Source organism: Argopecten irradians, chromosome 1, assembly GCF_041381155.1.
Source record: "Argopecten irradians isolate NY chromosome 1, Ai_NY, whole genome shotgun sequence".
NCBI lineage: Eukaryota > Metazoa > Mollusca > Bivalvia > Pectinida > Pectinidae > Argopecten > Argopecten irradians.
Window position 1 is genome coordinate 33,517,650 of NC_091134.1, and position 22,281 is coordinate 33,539,930.

Genomic DNA, 22,281 nt, shown 5'->3' on the forward strand with positions numbered 1-22,281 from the left:
TTTCTATTAAGTGTTGAATAAATTGTTTAAATATAATCAAGCGTTACCTTTTATAGGGTTCAACTGCGGGTTTAAAGTGTTTTAACATAAACCACAAAAACCTACAGAAGATGTTTCATTACAATTAATTTTATCTGAAGACATCCATAATTTTTTCGATTGTGTCCCTGGCAAAGTTTCACATCGTACAGTACACTAATTAGCATAACATTATTGCACATTCGTTTTTAAAACCAGCTCATTGTTTCATACAACTAGTAATTCGTATTCGTATCATGGGCGCTTCGTCGTCCACGATGAGTCGTTCTACCGGGGACGGAGGACACACCGGGACATCGTAGGTTGATAGATCTACCACCTCGGGTAAGTGAGGACTCTCTTCATTCTTGGGGTACATGCCTAAGTCTGATTTCGCTCTTACACTTGTGGGATTGACAACTTCTGGTAATCTGTTCTTTACACCAGTTGCTGTCTTGGGTTTTTGGTAATCAGTGACGTAAGGTTGACGGTATTGCCGCGTCGACGCTGATCGTTCCACCATAATGCGACCTATAGTGGAAAAAAAGGATATAAATGAAATAATTATTCCTTAATTCAAACTAAGGACGATATTATATACAACGAATAATAATAATTATCTTGGATGGAAAAGGTATGCAGGGACCTATGGTATACTTGATATATTGCACTTAAAACAAGATATTCAAACTGCAATGTCTCCATGAATTCTCAGAGTTGTAGGTGAAAACAAATGTTAATCACCTATCATTTTACTTATATGTCGAAAAGAACGATTTTCAACATAATACAAATTAACGATAAAAGCTTAAGAGTTGAATAAGCAATTAGAAGGTATTTACATATATAAGCGCATGTTCAAAAAATGGAAATCAAAATGAGGCTACATGTAATTAAACAATGATTAGTGCATTCTTCTCGTGTCTAAATGGGTAACAGAGTACTTTGATTATTGTATATGTAATACCGTGCAGTCGGTTATTTTTGCGAGACAAAATATTCTCAAACTTGATTAACATTGAAAGAGAAAAAAGTTCACAATTTTCGCTACCGATTTCTCAATGCCATGCGATATAGCAAAAAAAAATGCATTCCTAGCGAAAATAACCGGTTATGCGGTATACTGCTGCTTTTTCGTGTACGCATATGTTTGATCTATACCCATCTACAGTATACATGTGTATGGGTATATATACATGTGCTTCTAATATAGTAATTATTAACCTAATAGTACATTTTATCATTTCATTCCACGGTACTGTATTTGATAACAACATTTGTAAGTATATATTCTAATTTGACTACCTCATTTATTATTTGCGAATAATATTTTAAGCAAACTTCCAAAGAAGCATATATATATTGCAATATATTGAGTATGACCAAACGCCAATGTGCATCGTTTTAGATTTGAGTATTTGGTATAGTCCAGCGGATTCGTGAAAAAATTGTGCACATTTTGATAAAAGCATGAAACTTGGCACAAATATACTTAAGCATATAGGAAACAAAATAAGAACCCGGGCCACGTCAGATTTTTTCTAAATATAGAAATGGCGGCCATTTTCCAAGATGGCCGCCAATTTATAAGAAAAATCAATATATCTCCAATATATGACTATTTTTTTTTGGACTATGACATATTTAGTGGTATTTTTACTGAAGTGTTTCAGCAATTTTAATTAGATCATAAATTGATGATTTTAATCCCCTTAAATTGACTTATGGCATTATAAAAGACATTTTCCAAGATGGCCGCCAATTTATAAGAAAAATCAAATTATCTGCTATATATGACTTTTTTTGTTGGACTTTGACATATTTAGTGGTATTTTTACTGAAGCATTTCAGCAATTTGAAATAGATAATAAAATTATGCTTTTAATCCCAATAAGTTGACTTATGGCATTATAATAGACATTTTCCAAGATGGCCGCCAATTTATAAGGAATAAGGAAACATCATTATATCTTCTATAATTGAGAATATGTGTGTTTTACCTTGATACATTTTGAATAAATTTTACTGATGGACATATGCATTTATTTAAGTACAAAAATTATACTTTTATTCGTCTTAGGTTGACATGGCAGTCTCTAATAGACATTTTCCAAGATGGCCACTAGTTTATAAAAAAATAATCTGAAATTTTTATGTATAGATATACTAAAGGTTCAAAGAAGTAATATCAACAGGATTTTCCAGATGACACGGAATCTCATCAAACATAAGTCTGTAGGATACGAATTACTTCAAAGGGTAAATATGGGACAAATACTAAAGGTTAATATCCAAAACTTAGGAACAGATATTTGCAAAACTTCGGAAGTGAGATTTTCATGAATGATATGAATATATTTCAATCTTTTAACTAGCCTCCCGAGGAGGGGATGGGGGGTGGGGGGTGGGGTGGGGGTATCTGTAACATCTGACATTTGATTTCTACATTAACATTATAAGTGATGTAATGGGTAGGAACAATCATTTTAAGGAAGTGAATTTTGATAACTTCAAGATGCCCAATGGGTCGAAGTTACCAGGTTAAAGTTTTGTTGCATGTTGTGAAATGCTACATGCATTATCTAAACAATTGATTTCCACACAGATATTGGATTATAAGTATTGATTTTGGTATGGGCAAATATTTAAGGTAAAAAGTAGAACTTTCATAATTTCAATATGCTCATGGGGCCAATCTGTAATCACCAACTGACATTGATTTCTGCATTGGTATAGGGTCTTAGGATTACATTATATGTTATTCTTAATATTGGCAATCATTTTAGGGATAAAACATATTATTTTTAGAATTTCACGAGCAAAACTGTACATGTAATGCGTGATTTGATTTTTTAAAGTCTTCAAAGGCTCAGCATTGTACTGATCTCTGAGCCCCTCTTGCCACCACATTTTAAAAGTTATTCTTTCAAGACTTTGAAGCCTCTGTCAAAGTCATCTAATGGAGGGTGTACCCATCACGTTTTCGTCTGTCTGTTGTCCCAGCAATATCCCACATGAAACGCAACTTACTATGTGTTTAAGGTAAATGTATCAGGAAGTCTCCATATATAAACTTTATTTATTTTACATCTATTGACAAACAAGTTATACAACTTATGTAAATCACTATCGATGGCCCGGATGTAAGCGCGAGAGGAGTCTTATTGTGGGAGGAAACCGGAGTGCCCGGAGAAAACTCACGTGATCTGGCAGGAGACCCCTAACCTTTTCACGTCCGTGCCGGGGATCGAACCCCGGCCGGCTAGGTGAAAGGCGAGCGGCTTAACCACTACACCACCCGATCACCCAAGTCTCCATCGATCGAACCTTCTAGATTAACATTTGGATTTTCTGAGCTAGCAGTTTTTCTATATAAGCAGATTTAACCACTATAAATATCTTTTAAACCAATATGCAATTATTACAAGCCGTTCAATTAGAGCCATCTTTGGCTCTATAGCTTTTAATTTTAACTCACAAAATACTGAGGGTGTGGCCAAAGTTCTACCACACTCCCCATTCAATTGTAATTTTTCGGAACAACGGACCTTGACAATGGTTTATGCTGGAAGAAGTTTAAAATATCCCTCTTTACAAAATGTCATCCATAATTCTTGTATTGAATGACATCAGTTTTGTTCTTTGATAAAGCCTCCTTGTGTCTGCCTCATCACCATTGTTCGGTGTTTGATGCTTCAAAATGATACAAAGGGATGGGAAACCATTTCTGATAGTCGGTGAAGTGCCTGTTTTTGGAAACTGCGGTATACTCATGTTGTGTCTTCTTGTAAAGTGGAATTCTTGTCCCTTTTATAATTCTATATCACTGAAAAACAGGCCCCACCCGGTCACCGCATACTGACAACGGACGAACCAGTCGTCCCACTCACTGTTTGTCTCGACCAGGGGATAGAACCCATAGCCTACCTCATAGGGGCGGGCGCTAAACAGAAGGCCAAAAGGCGGTGTCAAGCGAGACGTTAGGAAGAAAAAAGATAAGATCCTAAATTGAGTCGCCTTTTACGGTCGTGCAATAGGGGCAGCAGGTACAATTCTAGCGCCCTACCTGCAGGGCCATGTCTGCGTCGTCGTATGTACTGAAAGTACTTATAATAATTCCTTTAACCTTCTTTGTGTTCCTATTTGGAACTGGTATCTGGTATCCACCTTCGATCCCTCTGCCGATACATCTTACCATTATGAAATACCTACAGGACGTTGGAAACCTCCGCCTTCTATCTTATTTTATTTTGGGACAAAGATGGTAAAATTTTATTAAAAAGTTGTAATTTTTCTCCAGTAATAAGTCATTTTCTGAGAAGGGTATGCTGTCTGTACCGATATATTCCAATGCTTGCATGGACTCGATTATTGCGCCTTCACTATATCTTGTATAAAATACAAGACAATTGTTCAGTTCTGAAAATGGATTATCCATACCACAGATCACATCTACGAGTGCCTTGACATCTCATCAGTAGAAAAGCTGAGAATGTGTTGTCTTGTCGTCGGATTTTTTTTTTTATCTTTTTCAGTTTTTAAATTAATATACATATTCCTATAATTCAGCTACTGCCTTTCCCTTATAGTAATGTTATAACTACTAGGTATTTGTAATGAGCCTGAAAGATGAATATAGCATATAATAGCCTTTGTTATGTCTTCACTCTAAATTTCCTTGTCTAAGATTTTCTTTACTGAAATATGCTGCCAAAGACCCATTAAAGTGCAAATGGGCAAACCAGTCGTCCCATTCACTTTATGCTGTGTGCTAAGCAAGAGCAGAGATATCATTTTTATTGACAATGGTTGAATCTTCCAATTACACCAATATGTCGCATGAATAAAGAAAATTCAGTAAATAATGTAATCTTTAGAAATGATGCAACATAAGTTTGGAAGTTTGATTCCTAAAGTAATCAAGGAAAATAATCATCACATGTTCTTATGATATGAAAGGTTGCATTACTGATCTACATAGTAGGTAGTGTAAGCTTTTTTATTTCACTTAGGAAGGCAATGCGCAGAGAATAACTTTTTGATAATGAGTCTGCCTTCAAAGCAGAAACAACACTTGCATGAATAATGACATATTATAATAGATAAATGCATTTAAAAAATCAAATTGAATTATAGTAAGAATTGAAAGCTAATATGAATTAGATTAATTATTCTATTCAGATATCATAAATGAGATCTGATACTCCTGTAATAAGTAATATGTGGGCCGGCCATATTGGAAAATGGCCACCATGACGTCATAGGCTATTTTTGGAAAATGACCCAGGACCTAATAAGTTTCCTTTGTTTGTATTCTTGATGTCAAATCAAATTAATTATAATTAAATCTTTAAATAAATTTTGATAACTATAACTTGATTCTGTTGGAATATACAATAATAAGTGTGGCGGCCATATAAGATTAGCAAAATAGGAGTGTGGCGGCCATATTGAAAAATGGCTGATATGACGTCATATGCTATTTTTGGAAATGGCCTAGATTCTGAAAAAAAAAATGTTTGTTTGTATTCTTGATGTCTAATCAGATTAAAATATTTAAATGTTAAATTGATTTTGATAACTATGACATGATGCTGTTGGAATGTACAGTAATAAGTTATATGTGTGGCGGCCATATTTGAAAATGGCCGCCATGACTTCATAGGTGATTTTTGGAAATGGTCCGGATCCTGAAAAGTTTCATTTGGTTGTATACTTGACGTCAAATCAAATAAATCATATTTAAATAATAATGAATTTTGATAACTATAACTTAATGTGAAGATATGCAATAATTAAAAATGTGTGTGGCGGCCATATTAGAAAATGGCCGCCATGACGTCATAGGCTATTTTTCGAAATGGCCCGGGTCCTTAAAATTTTCCTTTGGTTGTGTTCTTGATATCAAATACAAAAAAAATTATTTTTCAATCTGAAATAAATTTTGATAACTATGACATGGCGTTTTTGGAATACAATAAGTAATATGTGTGGCGGCCATTTTGGAAAATGGCCGCCATGACGTCATAGGCTATTTTTGGAAATGGCCCGGGTCCTAAAAAGTTTCCTTTGGTTGTGTTCTTGATATGTGCCAAGTTTCATGCTTTTATCAAAAAGTGCACAATTTGACCAAATTTCTGCACGAATCCGCTGGACTAGTAGGAAAAAAGCAAAACCCCAACCATGGCCAGAAAGAAAGTAAAAAGATTGAAGGCTAAATATAGAGACCACAAAGTGGAACTTGCATTACATTACATTCATGACATAACAAATGCAAACAATGTTGAGATGGTGTTGTTGAGGGGAAAAAAGAGTGGGAATAAGAATATTCAATTGAAATATAAAAAACAAAACATGTGGTAAAATTGTATAAGCTACATCGTAAAACCACACAAACAACAATATACCTACAGTATAAATTATATTTGCTTACGTTTATGCGATCATTATAAAGTATCTTAACCTCTCGATAGCATAATATATTCAACAGCTGATTGACATATAATTAGGCTTTTTATATTTGCTTTAAAAGGGAATTAGCTGGAACCCAAGAAATTTACCCAAAATGTAATCACAAGTTCGATATAAAACATTAGGTTATATGAGTGCAAAACACTGATAAAGTGCATATGAAGCCGTGAATTCTACAAGTAGAATCAACCTCTGATTTCTGAATAAATACAATATGTGCGATGGCTATGCTTCTCTACAAAGATTTACCGGAAGGCCAATGCATTACAGTCTATAACCAATAAGCAGGCTACTATTTGCAAGCATTTTACCCATTCCCAATAATGTATTACCAGACTTTTCTTCTGTGGACAAAATGTTAAAAATGAATAGTGTGTCAAACAAAATTGTGATGAATGTTTCTTTCATTGCTTAACAATATATGATAAAAAGAATAATGTTTTCATCGTAATGATAAAATAATAACAGGATATGCTTAAAAAACTGAACTTACCCTTGCCTACGATTTGAGCGTCACCCAGGATACGCTGGTCCCGTGGGGTAAGTAGTTTCTGAGACGATATAGAACTACCGAATATTGTCTTACTTCTTGAAAGTGTGAGAGTTACACCTTTCACTAACTTAGCTTTATGTCTTTGTACAGGGCCCCATGTATCATCTGTACAGGGTTCTGTTAGCACTAAAGATAAACTATCGGAGTCCCTCGTGATTGGTTCTGACATAGAACGCTGTGGTGGCTTCTTTTTTCCATTCGGATGACTTCTCCCTGGAGGTACAATTTTACCCGCAGTGGACGGCTTTGAGGTTTTGGCAGGAAAGTTTTTGTTATCGTCTAACAAATCACTACTATCACTTATAGACCTTTGTCTCACCACTGACTTCTGAGAATGAACTGTGAGGTTTCTTGTCCCGTTTTTGTCAGTATTCACAAGCGGCAGTATTGTCGTATCACTTGATTTTGATTCTTTCGATGCATCGTCGTGCACCTCGAACGACTTTCTGCATATGTCGTCGTGCTTTCCACCGTTTCTATCTGTTCCCCATGCATACAGCTGTTCATAGGTCGGGGCAGAATACGGCACATTGTAATTGGTATATTTTCCATTAGCACCATCTGTTAATCCTAGTCTGCTTTCAGGCTTTATAGACGCTATAATCTTTTGTCTTTGAAACAAAAAAGATTCATTTTGCTGTCGACTTAATGTTCGATGTCTCGTCTCTTGAAGGAATTGCACATATCGCCTGTATGACGTCGGATTTATCATAGGGGTATTTAGTTCAGCGGGAAGTCTTCCTTTTTCCAGGAAACCTTCCTTATTAGTGAAAGACTCACTCTGGGATGAACTCTGTTGATCCTGCGTAGGAGACTCCACAGAGAGTCCAACTAGATGGATTCCACTTTCGAACCTCCCCAAAAGGAGATTATACGTGGCGGCAATGGAGTTCACTTTTCGTTCCTCGAGAGATTCGACAACATCCGATTCTGAAATGTTGTACGTGTCTGTCATATAGTGAAGCAAGTCTTCCTGGGGTGGTGTCGGAATGATATGGGGAAGTGTTGGCAGACGATGAATATGTTCATCGTACCCTACAGTCATCCAGATGTGGTGAAGGACCTCTTCAATTCTTATCCGACGTCGGTAATCCGGTTGTAACATTCGTTTTAAGAGGTCTTTGCATTCTAAAATTATGAAATTAAATATAAGAAAAGATATTTAAACCTTTTTTAGTGAACTGTTATGTTAAAACGTCCTTCGTTTTAAATTGAAGAACTGGAATAAAAGACAAGTTGAGAAACAGGCGGTTCAGTAAAGCTATGTCATTACTTATGATAAGATAACCTATATATGTTCCAATGGGATTGATTTCAAATAGCATTGTACTTTAATTAATGTCACAGATAAATCAGTAGGCATATGAATAGAGGCTTAAATCTTGTAGATTGCAAACCATAATTGTGATACTGTCAGGAGCATCTGTGCGTGACCCAAGTTATTGTACGACGTCAAAATGTGTACAATCAGCCTGTAATCATATGAATACCATAACGTCCCATAGGGGAAATATAATGTTGAATCAACTTATCAAAACATATGTATATAACCGAATATACGTGTCGTTTCGATAATGAAACAATTATGCAGACTATAGATAAATACAAATTATGATTGTTTGTTGATATCTGAAAACGAAATATATTTTAAATTTTTTTTTAATATTACAAATTATATTTGAATAATTCATAGTTCCTTAATCTTTGTTACAAAAAATGACGTAGATTTCTGCAAATTTCTTCTATCAAAATTATGAAATAATATTTTCTAATGATGAAAGTTATATAACGGTATACAGTCAAACCTGTCTTAAAGACAATCCAGGACACAAAGTAAACATGGTAATTATAGCCAAGTGGGATTTGTAAACAGGTCAAACTGGGTTGTAATTGGCCAATAGCAACTCAAGATAATGATCTTATTAAGAAGGTGGTCTTTATACACAGACGATCGCTAAAACAGGTTTTACTGTATACGCTAAGCATAATTTTACATTGAAATTGCACACCTACCTCCTGTTAAAGCGTCCGGGATGGAACAGCCTTTTAGAATGAGTGCATGGAGTTGTGCGAGGTTGTTCGCCGGCTGTGGTACGAATGGCAATGTGCCGATCAGCATAGCATAGAGACACACACCGCTACAATAAAGATGATTGTCATAGTTTGTAGTAAATTATTAGCCGAATACCAAGCAAAACCTATCTCTAAATTGACAAACACTAGATATAGAATACAACCGTCAATTATAAGATAAATTCTGTTCCAGTTGATATTGGAGGTTAAAAAGACTTATTTTGGCTTGTAATGACGGTCATTCCAATCAGCAATCCTAAATGAAATGTATCGAACCTATAGGCGTGAAGTTATGATAATCACTTAGAGATTACCTGCGTAATTAGGTGGGCGGGGATTATAGTTATTAACAAATATATAAGTACCCCCACGTGGTGTTCAGTGAAAAAGCGACTGAAATTACTTGAAATTGAATTTTTGACAAGTGCAATTATACACGCTATGAAATGCAAACAATAGAAGATGTGATTACACAGGTTGATAATAAAGCAATCGTACCAAGGATGATACTGAAATTATACCTCATAATCAAACAATGGAGGGCGAACGATACATCGAAAACAATTTCAAAAAAAAAAATAGCAGTGTTTTTAGCTCTCATCTCTATATGAGGTTCCCGATGTGCAATTTCATATTATGGTTTATATTTGAAATATCTGATAGAAACGTTGTAAATCATTTTCAGATCTTAATAATTATTTTTTATTTGTTTTAACACTAAATCCGACTTTCTGCTTGGCAGATACTTTTTCTTCATACTACTATGAAGAAAAAATCCGTGAATGACGCAAAAACCGACGTTTTCATGATGTCTAAAGAGAGACGTCGACGTGGCGTATTAGTTTAGAAAAAAAATAATCCATTGTTTTCAATGAAGTTAAAAACTAGTGACATTAATGCTTAAATATTACGTTTGTCAGCCATCAGGTACCTATTCTCGCTCTCTAGATTGTCATTAATGGAACACATATCGCTTCTCCAGTCTGGTTCTGTCGAATGAATCAAGTAAAAAACCCATTGCAAAGAGTATTATGCCTTTGTATTGAGCGTTCGTTATCTAAGTTCATCCGTAGTTGCGTATTGTCGTTATAGATGAGAAACATACCTATGTTGAATGCAAGTTAAGCCACATTCTTAAATAAAGATACAGTCAAACCTCGTTAACTGGAACTCATACAACCTTAATTCGAAATCTTAGTCAAACCTAATTTTTACTCAATATATTTTCCAATTTTATTTACTCGAATACACCGATAGCTCGAATGAATTCGAATCGTCGACATCGGCGAGATAATGAGGTTTGATTAAGTAATTCGCAGTACTCACAGACTCCAGATGTCGACACCAGCACCGTACTTCTGATTACTGAAGATTTCGGGGGCGGCATACGCTGGCGATCCGCATTGTGTACTGAGTGAACTCTCACCGTAGAACATATTGCTGAGCCCAAAGTCTAAATATAAATAGAATACACCAAATTACCGCTGGACACAATCATCATATTGTTTTACTTGAAATAATATACTACTCTTTTCCAGCATGAATCAAAGATCGGAGAAGTTCTGCAATATCATAACACATTAAGTATTCAGAACAAAGGAGCACAACAAAGGTTAAATACACAATAGCAGATAGAATCTATGGCTATTGTCAACATATCATTTCAATTTATGGGTACTTGATTGTAAATCTATAGTGAAAACGGCTTTATCGTCAATATGTGTACTAATGGTAGCTACGTTACTTTTATCACTCAGAATGGGGGTGAATAACAAAATAATCAATTAGCGAAAAGGAAGACAATAGGCGGTATACGCCAATAAGTCATTAGTTGTCTACAGGATTTTGTCCCATTTAGGGATAAAAGGCTTGAAAAGGATCGGTCCGACTCTAACCTCGTATGGGGATTCTTTTGATGTAAGGCAATATCTAATTTGGATTAACATATATTTTATTCAATGAAGACATGTACTATTAAAAAGAATCTTATTTTGAAGATGATGAAGAGGAGATTTTTGTTTTACAGAAAATAACTCTTTTTGAGAAGACCTATGGCGCAGCATTTAAAATAATGGGTCCCGATTTGAAAATTGTGTTCATATTAATAATGCTAGACTCTTCCTCGAAATGACAATAAATTACAAAATAAGCAGTGTTTTATTATTCATTAATAAAATATCTTAATAATGATATTTTAACATTTTTGAATTAAGTCCATTAATGTTACATATTTTGCCATCTTTTTCGTTTTCCATCTCTTACCGGACTTGCTGAATATATACTCTTTTTCGTGGTTCATTCTCTATCGGAGTTGCTGAATATATACTCTTTTTCGAATATTTTCCGAATTTTCGCAGATACATCAAGTAAGCAATTATAATAAGAAAAAATATCATTGAACAAAATTAACGAATACTCAGTTGCCATGTAATGAAAAGGACTGGTGGTTAATAAGCTGCTTTTTGGCAATCAAACATTACTTAATTCAATTGACACTTTCGGAATAATTTGGCTCCTAAAACATTTACATACATAGAAATGCAATTACGCATCTATCGAACACCACATGCTCTAGCAAATAATAAACAACACTAAGAGTGTAAAACTACGATTTAATTGAAGTTAATGGTATTGTTTAACACCGTCCTGCGGGAGGAAGGACCGCCAACCATTTATTGATGTGGTTTAAAACCTGAGCCGTGGTTGATGGGTCTGGGACGACTGAACGATCGGGATCAAATCGATTCTGTTTACAGACACAAAAGGCGTCAGAAACCAATTACCCGCGCTCGATAATTATGGCGTTTTGTGATATTGGAACAGAAGCACGACGAAAGTGCATTTAGCAGAATAGGTTTTGGTTGTCCTGTCAATATATTCTTTAACAGTAACCCCTTTTAAACTTTATTATTATTATTTTTGCGGAATGCATTTGCGCTACAATGTAATTCTGCTCACTGCATTGTCTTTCTGCAAATAACATATTTACTAATAGGTCACATGAATTTTAGTATGTTTTGCATGGACGTTGGATGCGTTTTTAAATTTACGTTTTCACTACCAAAAATTACGGTGTGATATATTTTTAATATGAAAATCACCGTATTACAGTTTATGGCATAATGACGATATTCGTTGATAAAAAATATGGACTTTTGATTAAGACGGGGAAAACAAAAAAATATCGCACACTAACTTTGGTGTTGAATATGGTAATCGATACAGAAAGATCATTCATTCTGTGTTATGAAGATTGATATTGTACAACATAGCTTAAATCAGAACATGTTCTAATTGTTCCCCTGCTGGAGGTCAGATTTACCTGAACCTCCGGAATAGACAGGTATCTAAATTAGAAAAGAGTCGGTTTTGGCAAGTTATACTTTATTATTAACTGCACTAAAATGGGCTGATAAACTCATTAATTCCAATCCCAAATATCAAATATTTGATAGGTAAGAAGAAAATATATGTAAACAAATTACAAATGTAATCTAAACGTATATGATGTGTATTATAGAGAGTATTTATCATTTTATAAATATATAAATAATCTTGCACGTTAAATTCCTCTGAAATTCATTAAAGTTATCAATAGGCATTTGTTTACTTATCACAAACTCACCAATGATTTTGATATTCATATCTTTGTCAAGAAGGAAATTTTCAAGCTTCAAGTCTCTGTAATGAGAATATTGAAATATTAGGAAATTGCAGTTAATCTACATCACCAACTGTTGGTGTGTATACGTTATAGGATTGGACCCAAATGGCAAATCTATATCCATTAAATCCATGAAAGGCAAACTTTTGTACTCTCTGTTATTTTCGTCTTCTATATTTCCGTTCGTAGAGGAAATCGGTGAAATTTATCTAAAATCTTTTTTGATTAATTGATAATTTCTGATTAATGTTGAAATCATCAACTGAAAACATAACAATCGCTTCCTGTGATTTTCTAATAACCACTACATTTTTTGTGAAAAAAATCTACCCAAATCAAGTCAGGAGACACCATAGCCATTCTACAGTTTATATTTTATAGAAAGAGAAACACATGACTTACCGATGAACGATATTTGATCTATGCATGTGGTCAACTGCTGATGTTAGTTGTCGTAAGAATCGTCTGCTTTCAAATTCTGTCAAATATTTCCTGAAAACGACAATGAAGAGTAGCATAGACATCATACTTTAAATTTTATTTATTTATTTCTTATGTCTCATAGACATTTAATATAGTCACATGATTTTTCTCCTAGTACTACGGATTTCTTCCGCCTTTTCATGGTTCCTTAAATAACCATGTTGATTGGAATGTGTAAATAAAATAGAAACTAGATTTGCTTTGCTTTGATGATAAGGGGGATGCGAATATCGACTAACTGAATGCAGATACGGGGCAACCGCTCAAGCTCGGTCTCCTGTTAGATATAAAGAGGACATTAGCATTTCTAGCATTTTGTCACTTTGACCCCTTTTAGCATTTTTTTAAATCTATTTTCTATCCTTCGTTACTAACTACCACTATGGAGTGTATTCAGATATTGCCAGAAAAAAGGTAACAGATCATAACAAATGATGCATAATTTGAAGAGGATCCGCGACTTTATTGACAATAATTAAAAAAAAAAAACAAACAAACTAACAAAAAAAAGCCCACGAAAAACACACAAAAAACGCATGATTCAATGCTCAGTATTTTTCCACTGATATAGTTTCGGTTATCTGCATTACAAGAAATATGTAAGGTCATGCTCACTTTGCAGATAGATATTTCATGAAGTCCCCTCCGTCAGCGTACTCCAATACTATATAGTAAGTGTTTTCTGTCTCCATCACCTCAAACATTCGTACGATGTTGGGATGCTGGAGTTTCTGAAGCACCACCGCCTCCCTGTGTACGTTCTTCCGTACATAGTCCCTCAGTAGTATGGCCTTTTTAGAAACAACCTTTACCGCCACCTATACAGCACAATTGGAAACAAGGAAATGAATGCTATATGAATTTGAATTGGTTAATGAACGTTTATGTATGATGAATTGACTAACTGAGACTGATTGAACGAATTAACGAATCAATCAATAAATCAACCTGATTAGTTAACAAATAATAAGTTCCATCAAAGAAGTGTGAACGAAATAAGGAAATAATCAATTTAATGATGAATGAATGAATGAATAAATGAATGAATGAATGAATGAATGAATGAAGATGACTGAATGAATGAATGAAAATGAATGAATGAATGAAAGTGAATGAAGAAGTAAATGAATGAATGAATGAATGAATGAAAGTAAATGAATGAATGAAAGTAAATGAATGAATGAATGAATGAATGAATGAATGAATGAATGAAAGTAAATGAATGAATGAAAGTAAATGAATGAATGAATGAATGAATGAATGAAAATGAATGAATGAATGAAAATGAATGAATGAATGAAAATGAATGAATGAATGAAAGAGATCAGATCATAACGATATGAAATTGAGAATGTAGACCAAGTAGTTAACGTGTTTTATAAAGCAATACAATCTAGATGTCTACAAGTTATATGCGCTATCATAATGCTATTCATGACTAACTTTGTAGTTAGATTTTCCAACTCAAAATATATTTAAAAGTTTATAAAATGTAATACGGTTTCAATAACAGGATGATGTCAAGAGATATATCGTATATATTAGACAGTATATTGAAGTTTGATCAATGAAAAAGGATTTTACTCAAACAAGCGATGATGTGTTACTCATGTCCTGTAATTATGATACCACCAAAACACTCCCAGAAAGATCACTCAACCCGATTGGTATACAAAATGTAACATTAATTTCTCAAAATACAAGTTAGAACTTTGTACCTAAATAGTTTTTTGAAAGGAAAAAAAAAGAGTGTGTCTAAATGAGAAAAGCTTACAAAGAGATAGTATCAGTAATACGTTTATGAAATTATTATCATTCAATTACATATAAACCATGATAATATTATCTAATTCACATGCAAACGTTGCCGCGTATTTCGGCTTACTTAATAGCTTCAAATTAAGGCTGTGATTTTTTTTTGCGTAATTGAATATCAAATCTGCGGTGTTCAATACACAATCAGTAATCGATAACTATAGAATAGATTAAACGCTGATTATGTCAATCATATTTCAATGAACGAAAATCTTAAACACAAGCAGTAGCATTCATTTGAAATTAATTTAAATCTATTTCCAGTCAGACCACGATAGTATCATTTTCGGACATTTTTAAAAACTTGACTTCCAATACAATATCTTCCTATCACTTACACGTTTGTAAAGGCTCTGTGTGTGAATGCGTACGATGTAACGGTTTTGGCACAGTCCTCTAGATATAATGGGATCTATTAATAGTCTTATGTGAAAGATCAAAGAACGATATTGGACACTACCTAACAGACATTGAGTATTAAGAATGTTTTTACCCACAGCATAGGATATATATTATCATTAAGTCATTATCTTTGTGTTTAAAATCTGTCCCCTCACTATAAAAAAATGTTTGATTTGACTCTCAAAAAATTTAAAAATCGGGTTTGTTTTTATTGCTTAAGATATATGATTGAAACAAAACAGTTTGATACAGCTAGCTTGATAAAGTTGTCGCTTAGCTCACACGGTTATAGATAAGTGGGTCCGTGTACATGGAATATGGTTTGTAAAGTATTGGCAACCAACGACAAAATATTGCTGTCAAGATAATATGACAGGTTGTAAAGCAGGTGGTTATAGTTCAGAATTAAATATCTGATCACTTGGTTCGTATGTTAAACAAGGTCATCGCTAGCATAAAACAGCACTTGAATGGTAATAAAAACACAGTCTCAAATCCGGATATATTTTATTATATGCAATTCAGTGATTTAATTTCTAGAATACGACTAAATAAAAAAGAAATTCAAAATGTGAAAATAGAAATAAATTAATAAATAATTTGAAAAATATAAAGTAAAAAAATATCAAGTCGAAAATAAATATCCCACGATTCAAGTTACGTTAAGTCCTCCCGTCAATATGGATCCAACACATTTGTAAAGAAAATTACTTCAAAGCCAGAGTGGATTGACAAAACCGTTAAAGCTAACATGGCGATAATAGTGATTAACTTACGGTTTGTGTAAATACATCTAGTACACTACCTAGGGTCAATTCAAAAATGAAGCATGTGCACAGCGGAAAGATTTAAAAGGTATTTCGTCGGTGCATTAAAGGAAAGAAATCTGTTATGTGTTTCCGACACTTGAAAATCAAATATATTACGGTATTCAGTAGTCACGTGCTTCACTTCATTACTGAATGTAGATTTGATAGAACTCGACTAACGATATTTTAATGAAAAGAAAACCTATTAGATTTAGAGTAGCACCGTGTATTGAAATACCGTATATTTTGACCACATAATAAATATGATGTTAATAAAATGTACATAGCAAATCGATCTTTTATAGTCTGAAGTAATAATATACGACTCATTTATTGGTCCAACTTACATCTATTTTGAAACTGAATTATAATAAGTATTTACATAAATCCAATTCGTAAAATTGATTTATATACCTTATATCGCGTGATACTTTAAATAAACTACTTATTGTGCTCAGGTACAAATGGAAGTTTGAATACCATGCCTCAGAATAATGAAAAAAGCTGAAGTCCAAAACTGTTTTAGATTAGACTTAGCCAATCAAAGATGACGTTACGTCCTATCTGATTGGTTAAGTCTAAACTTCAGTCTACGATTGTTTCATGATCGCGGAGCCTGGTGTTCTTCTAGATTTGATAACGTAGATTATCTATCATGTTACAAAGCACGTACCTTTTCCCTCGCCAGTACGTGAAAGCCATGTCGAACCTTGGCAAAGGAACCCTCTCCAATTGTTCTTCCAAGGATGTAATTCCCAACTTTCTTCTTTTTGTCAAATGAAACGTAATTATCTTTAAACTCCTTTTCAAACTTTTCCATGGCGTATAACATGTTGTGGCCGTACCATTGCGGCGGTACTATATCCCATGATGAGCTTATTATTTAGGTTCCAAATATTGTTTGTTGTATCTATTCCATTGTATTGTACGCACAGTCCAGTGGGCCTCATTCACATGCTTGGTGTGTAGAGTATACAACACTTAGCCGTAGTTGTGTGGGATTGTTATAGTCGAGTCATTGAACACCATTGTTCTTGTTTATAGTGTAACATATTGACAAATTAGGACCTTTCAAAACACAAGAGTCCTGAGGAGTCATTGTGCTTTCCGCACATATCGTTCTCAAAACAAAACGATCTACACAAACGAATACTGTATGTGCCGTAGTTGATCCAGACTACATTAAAGGTTCAGCAATGATGAATAAATATATTCAACAGTTGTGTATTTGGTTTGATTACAGTCGTGATTTATTTCGATCGGTTCTCCACCTTCATCATATATCCTCGGTGTTCAAAGTGCTAACAACTCGAAGCCTTTAACGGGCATTTAAATGCATAATAAAGCTATGTCCATGCGTTCGGAATCTAGCAACACTCTCAGTTAATCAATAGGCGATATAGACCGACTATTAGGATGTTTCCATCGCAATCTGCAAGCGATTATTTGGTGAAATAGCTCCGTTTAAATAACTGAAACCTGATGTTACACCATCAAAGACCTGATATAGCCATTACGCGCACAAGGAGAGAGAAATTGAGTCATTTATCACAGTGTGAACCATACATAGATTACGTCGACGTTATAGTGGTGGTATGGCTATCCTATTAATTCAAAAACATGTATTTTGGTCCAAACACACGATATGCCAAATCACACATTGGAATATAACATTATAATGACTCAAGATACCTTTAGACTTGTTTTTCCTTATAAAGTCAAACATTCAATTCGTGAAGTGTTATGGGAAGTAGATATCTCTTTTTTATTAACTCTTCTTCAATCTGCTGAGTAAATAGCTTGAATTAAAGTCTCATACCCTCTTATCTCTTGGGAAATCGAAGTGAAATAATCACACCTGCTATACTTCACATGAAATGACCTGGTTCAATAATCGTCATCCTCGGTCGGTATTATTACATAATAACCATCAAGCTCAACTGTCTGGGAGGCAATCGATCAGGTCGAATTGTCAAGCCATTCGGATCAACATGATCAATTACCACCGACACCCAAAGTACTCCAGAAGGCGAAATTATAGTAGAGCTCGACTGGCTCGCAATGTATCCATCACAACAAGTTGTAGACGAGAAGGTATTAATCCTTGTAAAAGTTCATCATCAATTACTGAATTCACAAAGCATCAATAACGTTTAAGCACTATCCAATGCGCTTGCAACGCTTATATTAGCGTGTCAAGTTGATGATATCTATCCATCCCTTATCTTCTGCAATGAAAGCAAAATGACTTTCAGTATAAGAATATATACATTTGTATATCCACACGGTTGAATGTTCTGTGCATTAACACTTCATTACAGTTGATCTGAAGACTTGAATGTAGCATATACAAGTACAGTTAGTTTTCGTTTTAATCTTAGACCGTCACCGCTCTATACGATACCCCATATGATACTTATCGGCCGTGTGAAGCCCAATCTCTATATAACCACTGACCTTTTATTCGAGGTGGTATTCTACTACGGGAAATAAATTAATATAGCTCTTTTCATCAGAGTCATTTGAGGTGTATTGTATGTTTGTTAGACGGATTAAAGACGACGTATAATTAACAATGGTCATTCTGTGTCTCAAAAGCTTGATAGATTAAATGCCCATCTCTGCTAAAAGGACGTCTACAGAGTTTATAAAAACAAGACCTTATTAGCGGGTTCAGGAGTGGGATTTATAAACTGCATTTATACACTTAATTATCTGTGTATTGAATGTCATAATTTGAAATCCAATATTTACAAAATGTTATTATTGTTAGGGACTAGACATTGAATGTCACATTATTCCAAAGTGGATAGAATACCTTAAAGACCGCGTCTCGGTGATGACAAAATATCTATTCGATTAACCTCGAGACCACGTGATGCGTGGCGCGTGTTTGATTAATTGCTTTGCATACCAGTTGCATTCTAGTCTCTTGTAAAGCTACTCAATACATATTCAGTTTGGCGGCACGTGTATCTGATTGAAATCTGTCCTTTAAAGACTTCGGGGGTATCTATTAACCTTTGGACTTATAAACATTAGTTTGTGCCAAATGTGAATAGCCAAAATGTTGGTGAATGAACGGTAAACGACAAATGCTACAAATGGAATCTCAATATACTCATTTTTGACAACAAAACATGATTTATGGTACAAAAAATACATCATGTATTATGACATTAAAAATAAAAATTCAACTTCAGCTGACAGACAACCAGATAGCGGACTTATATGATTACATAAAAACGCTGAAAATGAAAGTTAAATGATTATCCTAACCATAATTTGAAGAGTAAGAATAAATTAAAAACTTAGTGATCCATGATATCAATGTGATGTATCGTAAAAAATTCTAGAACTAGTGTTGGAATAACACGGGTCTGTTTTATTTTACTCTATTACTTAAAGACGTTCATTTCAATGGATCTCGTATTCATATATTCATAACGAAACAACAGAACAAGTCTTTTTTTTAGATAAAAAGTGCATTTTATTGTGCTACAAATGACTTATGATACACATCTCAAGTAATCACTTGATTTAACTATGCCATTGTTTTAAAAGCATCGATAAGAAAAAATCTAAGAAAACAAAAAGCCAAAAAAAATAGAGCATAAGATATGTGCTTCAAAGAGTGCAAAAATAAAACTAAATCGGAATATGCACGTTTTCATTATTTCATTATAAACTTTTTACAACAAATGCAAGACAAGTGATACAAATTACATGTACATGTATAACTATGTTTTATGTTGATGGAGAATGCAAGGGTACTTATTTTGGGAGGAAACCAGAGTATCCGGGAAAAACCATTTACGTGGTAGGCAAGTAAATCCATATCTATTATAGATCTCGTCCTATCTGAGAATTGAACATCGACCATTTTGGGAGAGAATCAAACATCGACCATTTTGATGTAATTGTGTTACAACAATGACAGCCGAATAAACATTATATCTCCATAAAATACATGTTTATGTAAATATCAGAAAGTAAACTTAGCCATTTTGTCTACAGAAACAGTACCCGCATGTTTTACTGGTAAGTTATCTAGTTCTGACCAAGCTAGTTTACATTCTGAACAATTTTAAATTGTTGAATTAGTGTTGTAGTGAATAACATATATTTGTAGAGTCTCTCATTAATAACCTAATCCGTCGTTCATGTCTCCTATAAGTCTCATATCTCTTACTTACAAAACATTTAAAGGGAGACGGCTTCAAACAATAGGAAACATATACTTCAAAGTAAAATATGAGACGAATAAATATTTGGGACCTGCTCGAAAAAAGTAAAAACATAAAATATGTGTTAATTAATAGATACATGATTAATAAATAAGAATTATAAACACCGATGCAAAGTGAAATTTCAACAATAGATAAGAAGAAATATGATATACTGTAAGATGAACGTGCACAAAGAGTACGTAATACATGTACCTTATATCTCACATATCACTCAAAATGCGACTCAACAACGATAACAATATTTTTTCACTCTTATTATTTTATCGACGTTTTCTTTTATTTTTGTATTACAACCAACAAAGTTACGACGGTTTTTCCACTGGATACTCCGACTGAAATCTAACTTTATACCTGGAAGGTCTTAGAATTTTTTATGATTGTTTCGGAAGAGAAAGCCAAGCATTTCACGTCATTCCAAAACATATAAAATCTGCATAATATGTTTACATGATACACAAAGAGGAAACTGGTTTGAAATGTCAAAACAGACAAGTGACAAAATCAATTAAAAAATAATGTTATTTTCTAATATTTGATGCTTACAGTATAGCATACTCAGTGCAGTAAAACAGAAAGAAAAAATGGCAACGAATGCATCGGCAAAACCAAATAAGACAAAATATTTTAACAAATCTCATATATAATAAGACAAAACAAAACATATAATTTTGTGTTTGTTAAATATTCACCGATCAGTGCGAGTATAAATGTCTTCCGAAAAGAAGCACTTACCTCGTCCTACAACGATGGAGCAAGTCAACATGTGGATGGTGATTAGTGTTCGTGTTCGAACGAGCCTCTAGCCTATGCCCTGTTTGTTGCAGCTTAACTTCAATGTTTCTTTTATCGTTTGTTTCTGTTTTCTCTTATCACCTGTCTAATCAAGTCTGAGTTTGCGATCGATACACAAGAGGGGACAGAATGCTCGTCATATATCGACCAAGCGCCGATTTAATCAGGTAGGTTGTCTTCTATACAGTTCGATAAATGCCGTTTGGAAGTGCTACATATGTTTTATGCATGTCTCTATTTCCTGACGACTCAACATTGTGACATGTACAAATTGTAAACGGTTACATCTTTATCACAAACGGGGCAGATCATAACACATGTAGTGTTTGAATTCCTTTTAAATCCATGAACATGTGTACATGAATAATCATCATTTTATTTTGGATTGAGATTTATCCTAACGATCCAATTTGAGTTATTGTAAAAATATATTTTAGACAAGGATAAATGTAAAATATGACATTATTGCTTGTGCCTCTAATGTTGTCTTGAATAAGTCGTAACGCACTGTTTCGTATCGTATGTATTTTTCGGAAAATATTTCCGTTTGAGTTTTAATTCGTCTCCTCGTCTTCCTTTACTTTGCCACCTTAATGATGTACCTCAGTCGCCAAAGTGACAGATAAACAACATCAAGTTCCCTCTCCATTAGGTTGTAAATTCAAACCAACGAAGGTAAATTCTCGTTTTCACACATAATAGCGAAGACTTGAGATTGATCATTCTTTTCGACTCGGCAAATCGAATCAATGCAATATTAGTGTACACGAAGAAAACAATATTCGATCTGAAGTATTGTGACTGCACATTGTTGTCGAATGGATGTCCTCCATGTATGGTTCAGGGAGATAGCACTATAATGTGCCATGATGGGATACTCTGCGGATGTATCTTTCTATAATGTGACAGATTAGATCACCTTGCTTGATGTCATCGTCTTTTTTAATTCAA

General features: G+C 34.0%; 1 protein-coding gene across 3 annotated transcripts; it reads right to left on the reverse strand.

Moving 5' to 3' along the window:
* Positions 1-111: 111 nt before the first annotated feature.
* Positions 112-21,329, reverse strand: LOC138324934 (uncharacterized). Of its 3 annotated transcripts, XM_069270211.1 has the most exons (10): positions 21,271-21,329; positions 16,962-18,516; positions 13,878-14,080; positions 13,182-13,271; positions 12,741-12,796; positions 10,442-10,568; positions 9,056-9,180; positions 6,983-8,170; positions 6,822-6,833; positions 112-549 (listed from the first exon to the last, which is right to left on the reverse strand). In XM_069270211.1, exons 2-10 carry the CDS (start codon positions 17,118-17,120, stop codon positions 239-241), a joined length of 2,271 nt encoding a protein of 756 aa, XP_069126312.1. In that variant the 5' UTR covers positions 17,121-18,516; positions 21,271-21,329; the 3' UTR covers positions 112-238. The 3 variants fall into 3 exon arrangements, with proteins under 3 accessions (XP_069126312.1, XP_069126303.1, XP_069126320.1); XM_069270202.1 differs by lacking the exon at positions 21,271-21,329 and having other exon boundaries at positions 16,962-18,694; XM_069270219.1 differs by lacking the exons at positions 6,822-6,833; positions 21,271-21,329 and having other exon boundaries at positions 16,962-18,694.
* Between the last annotated feature and the right edge of the window lie 952 nt (positions 21,330-22,281).

What these genes read in the sequence shown, in the direction of transcription:
- LOC138324934 (XM_069270211.1), bottom strand. Translation starts at nt 17,120, where the DNA reads ATGTTATACGCCATGGAAAAGTTTGAAAAGGAGTTTAAAGATAATTAC. An exon ending in ATGAAATATCTATCTGCAAA is followed by an intron (nt 13,272 to 13,877) that starts GTGAGCATGACC and finishes TGTCGTTTTCAG; the next exon opens with GAAATATTTGACAGAATTTG. An exon ending in GGTGTCGACATCTGGAGTCT is followed by an intron (nt 9,181 to 10,441) that starts GTGAGTACTGCG and finishes TCTTTATTGTAG; the next exon opens with CGGTGTGTGTCTCTATGCTA.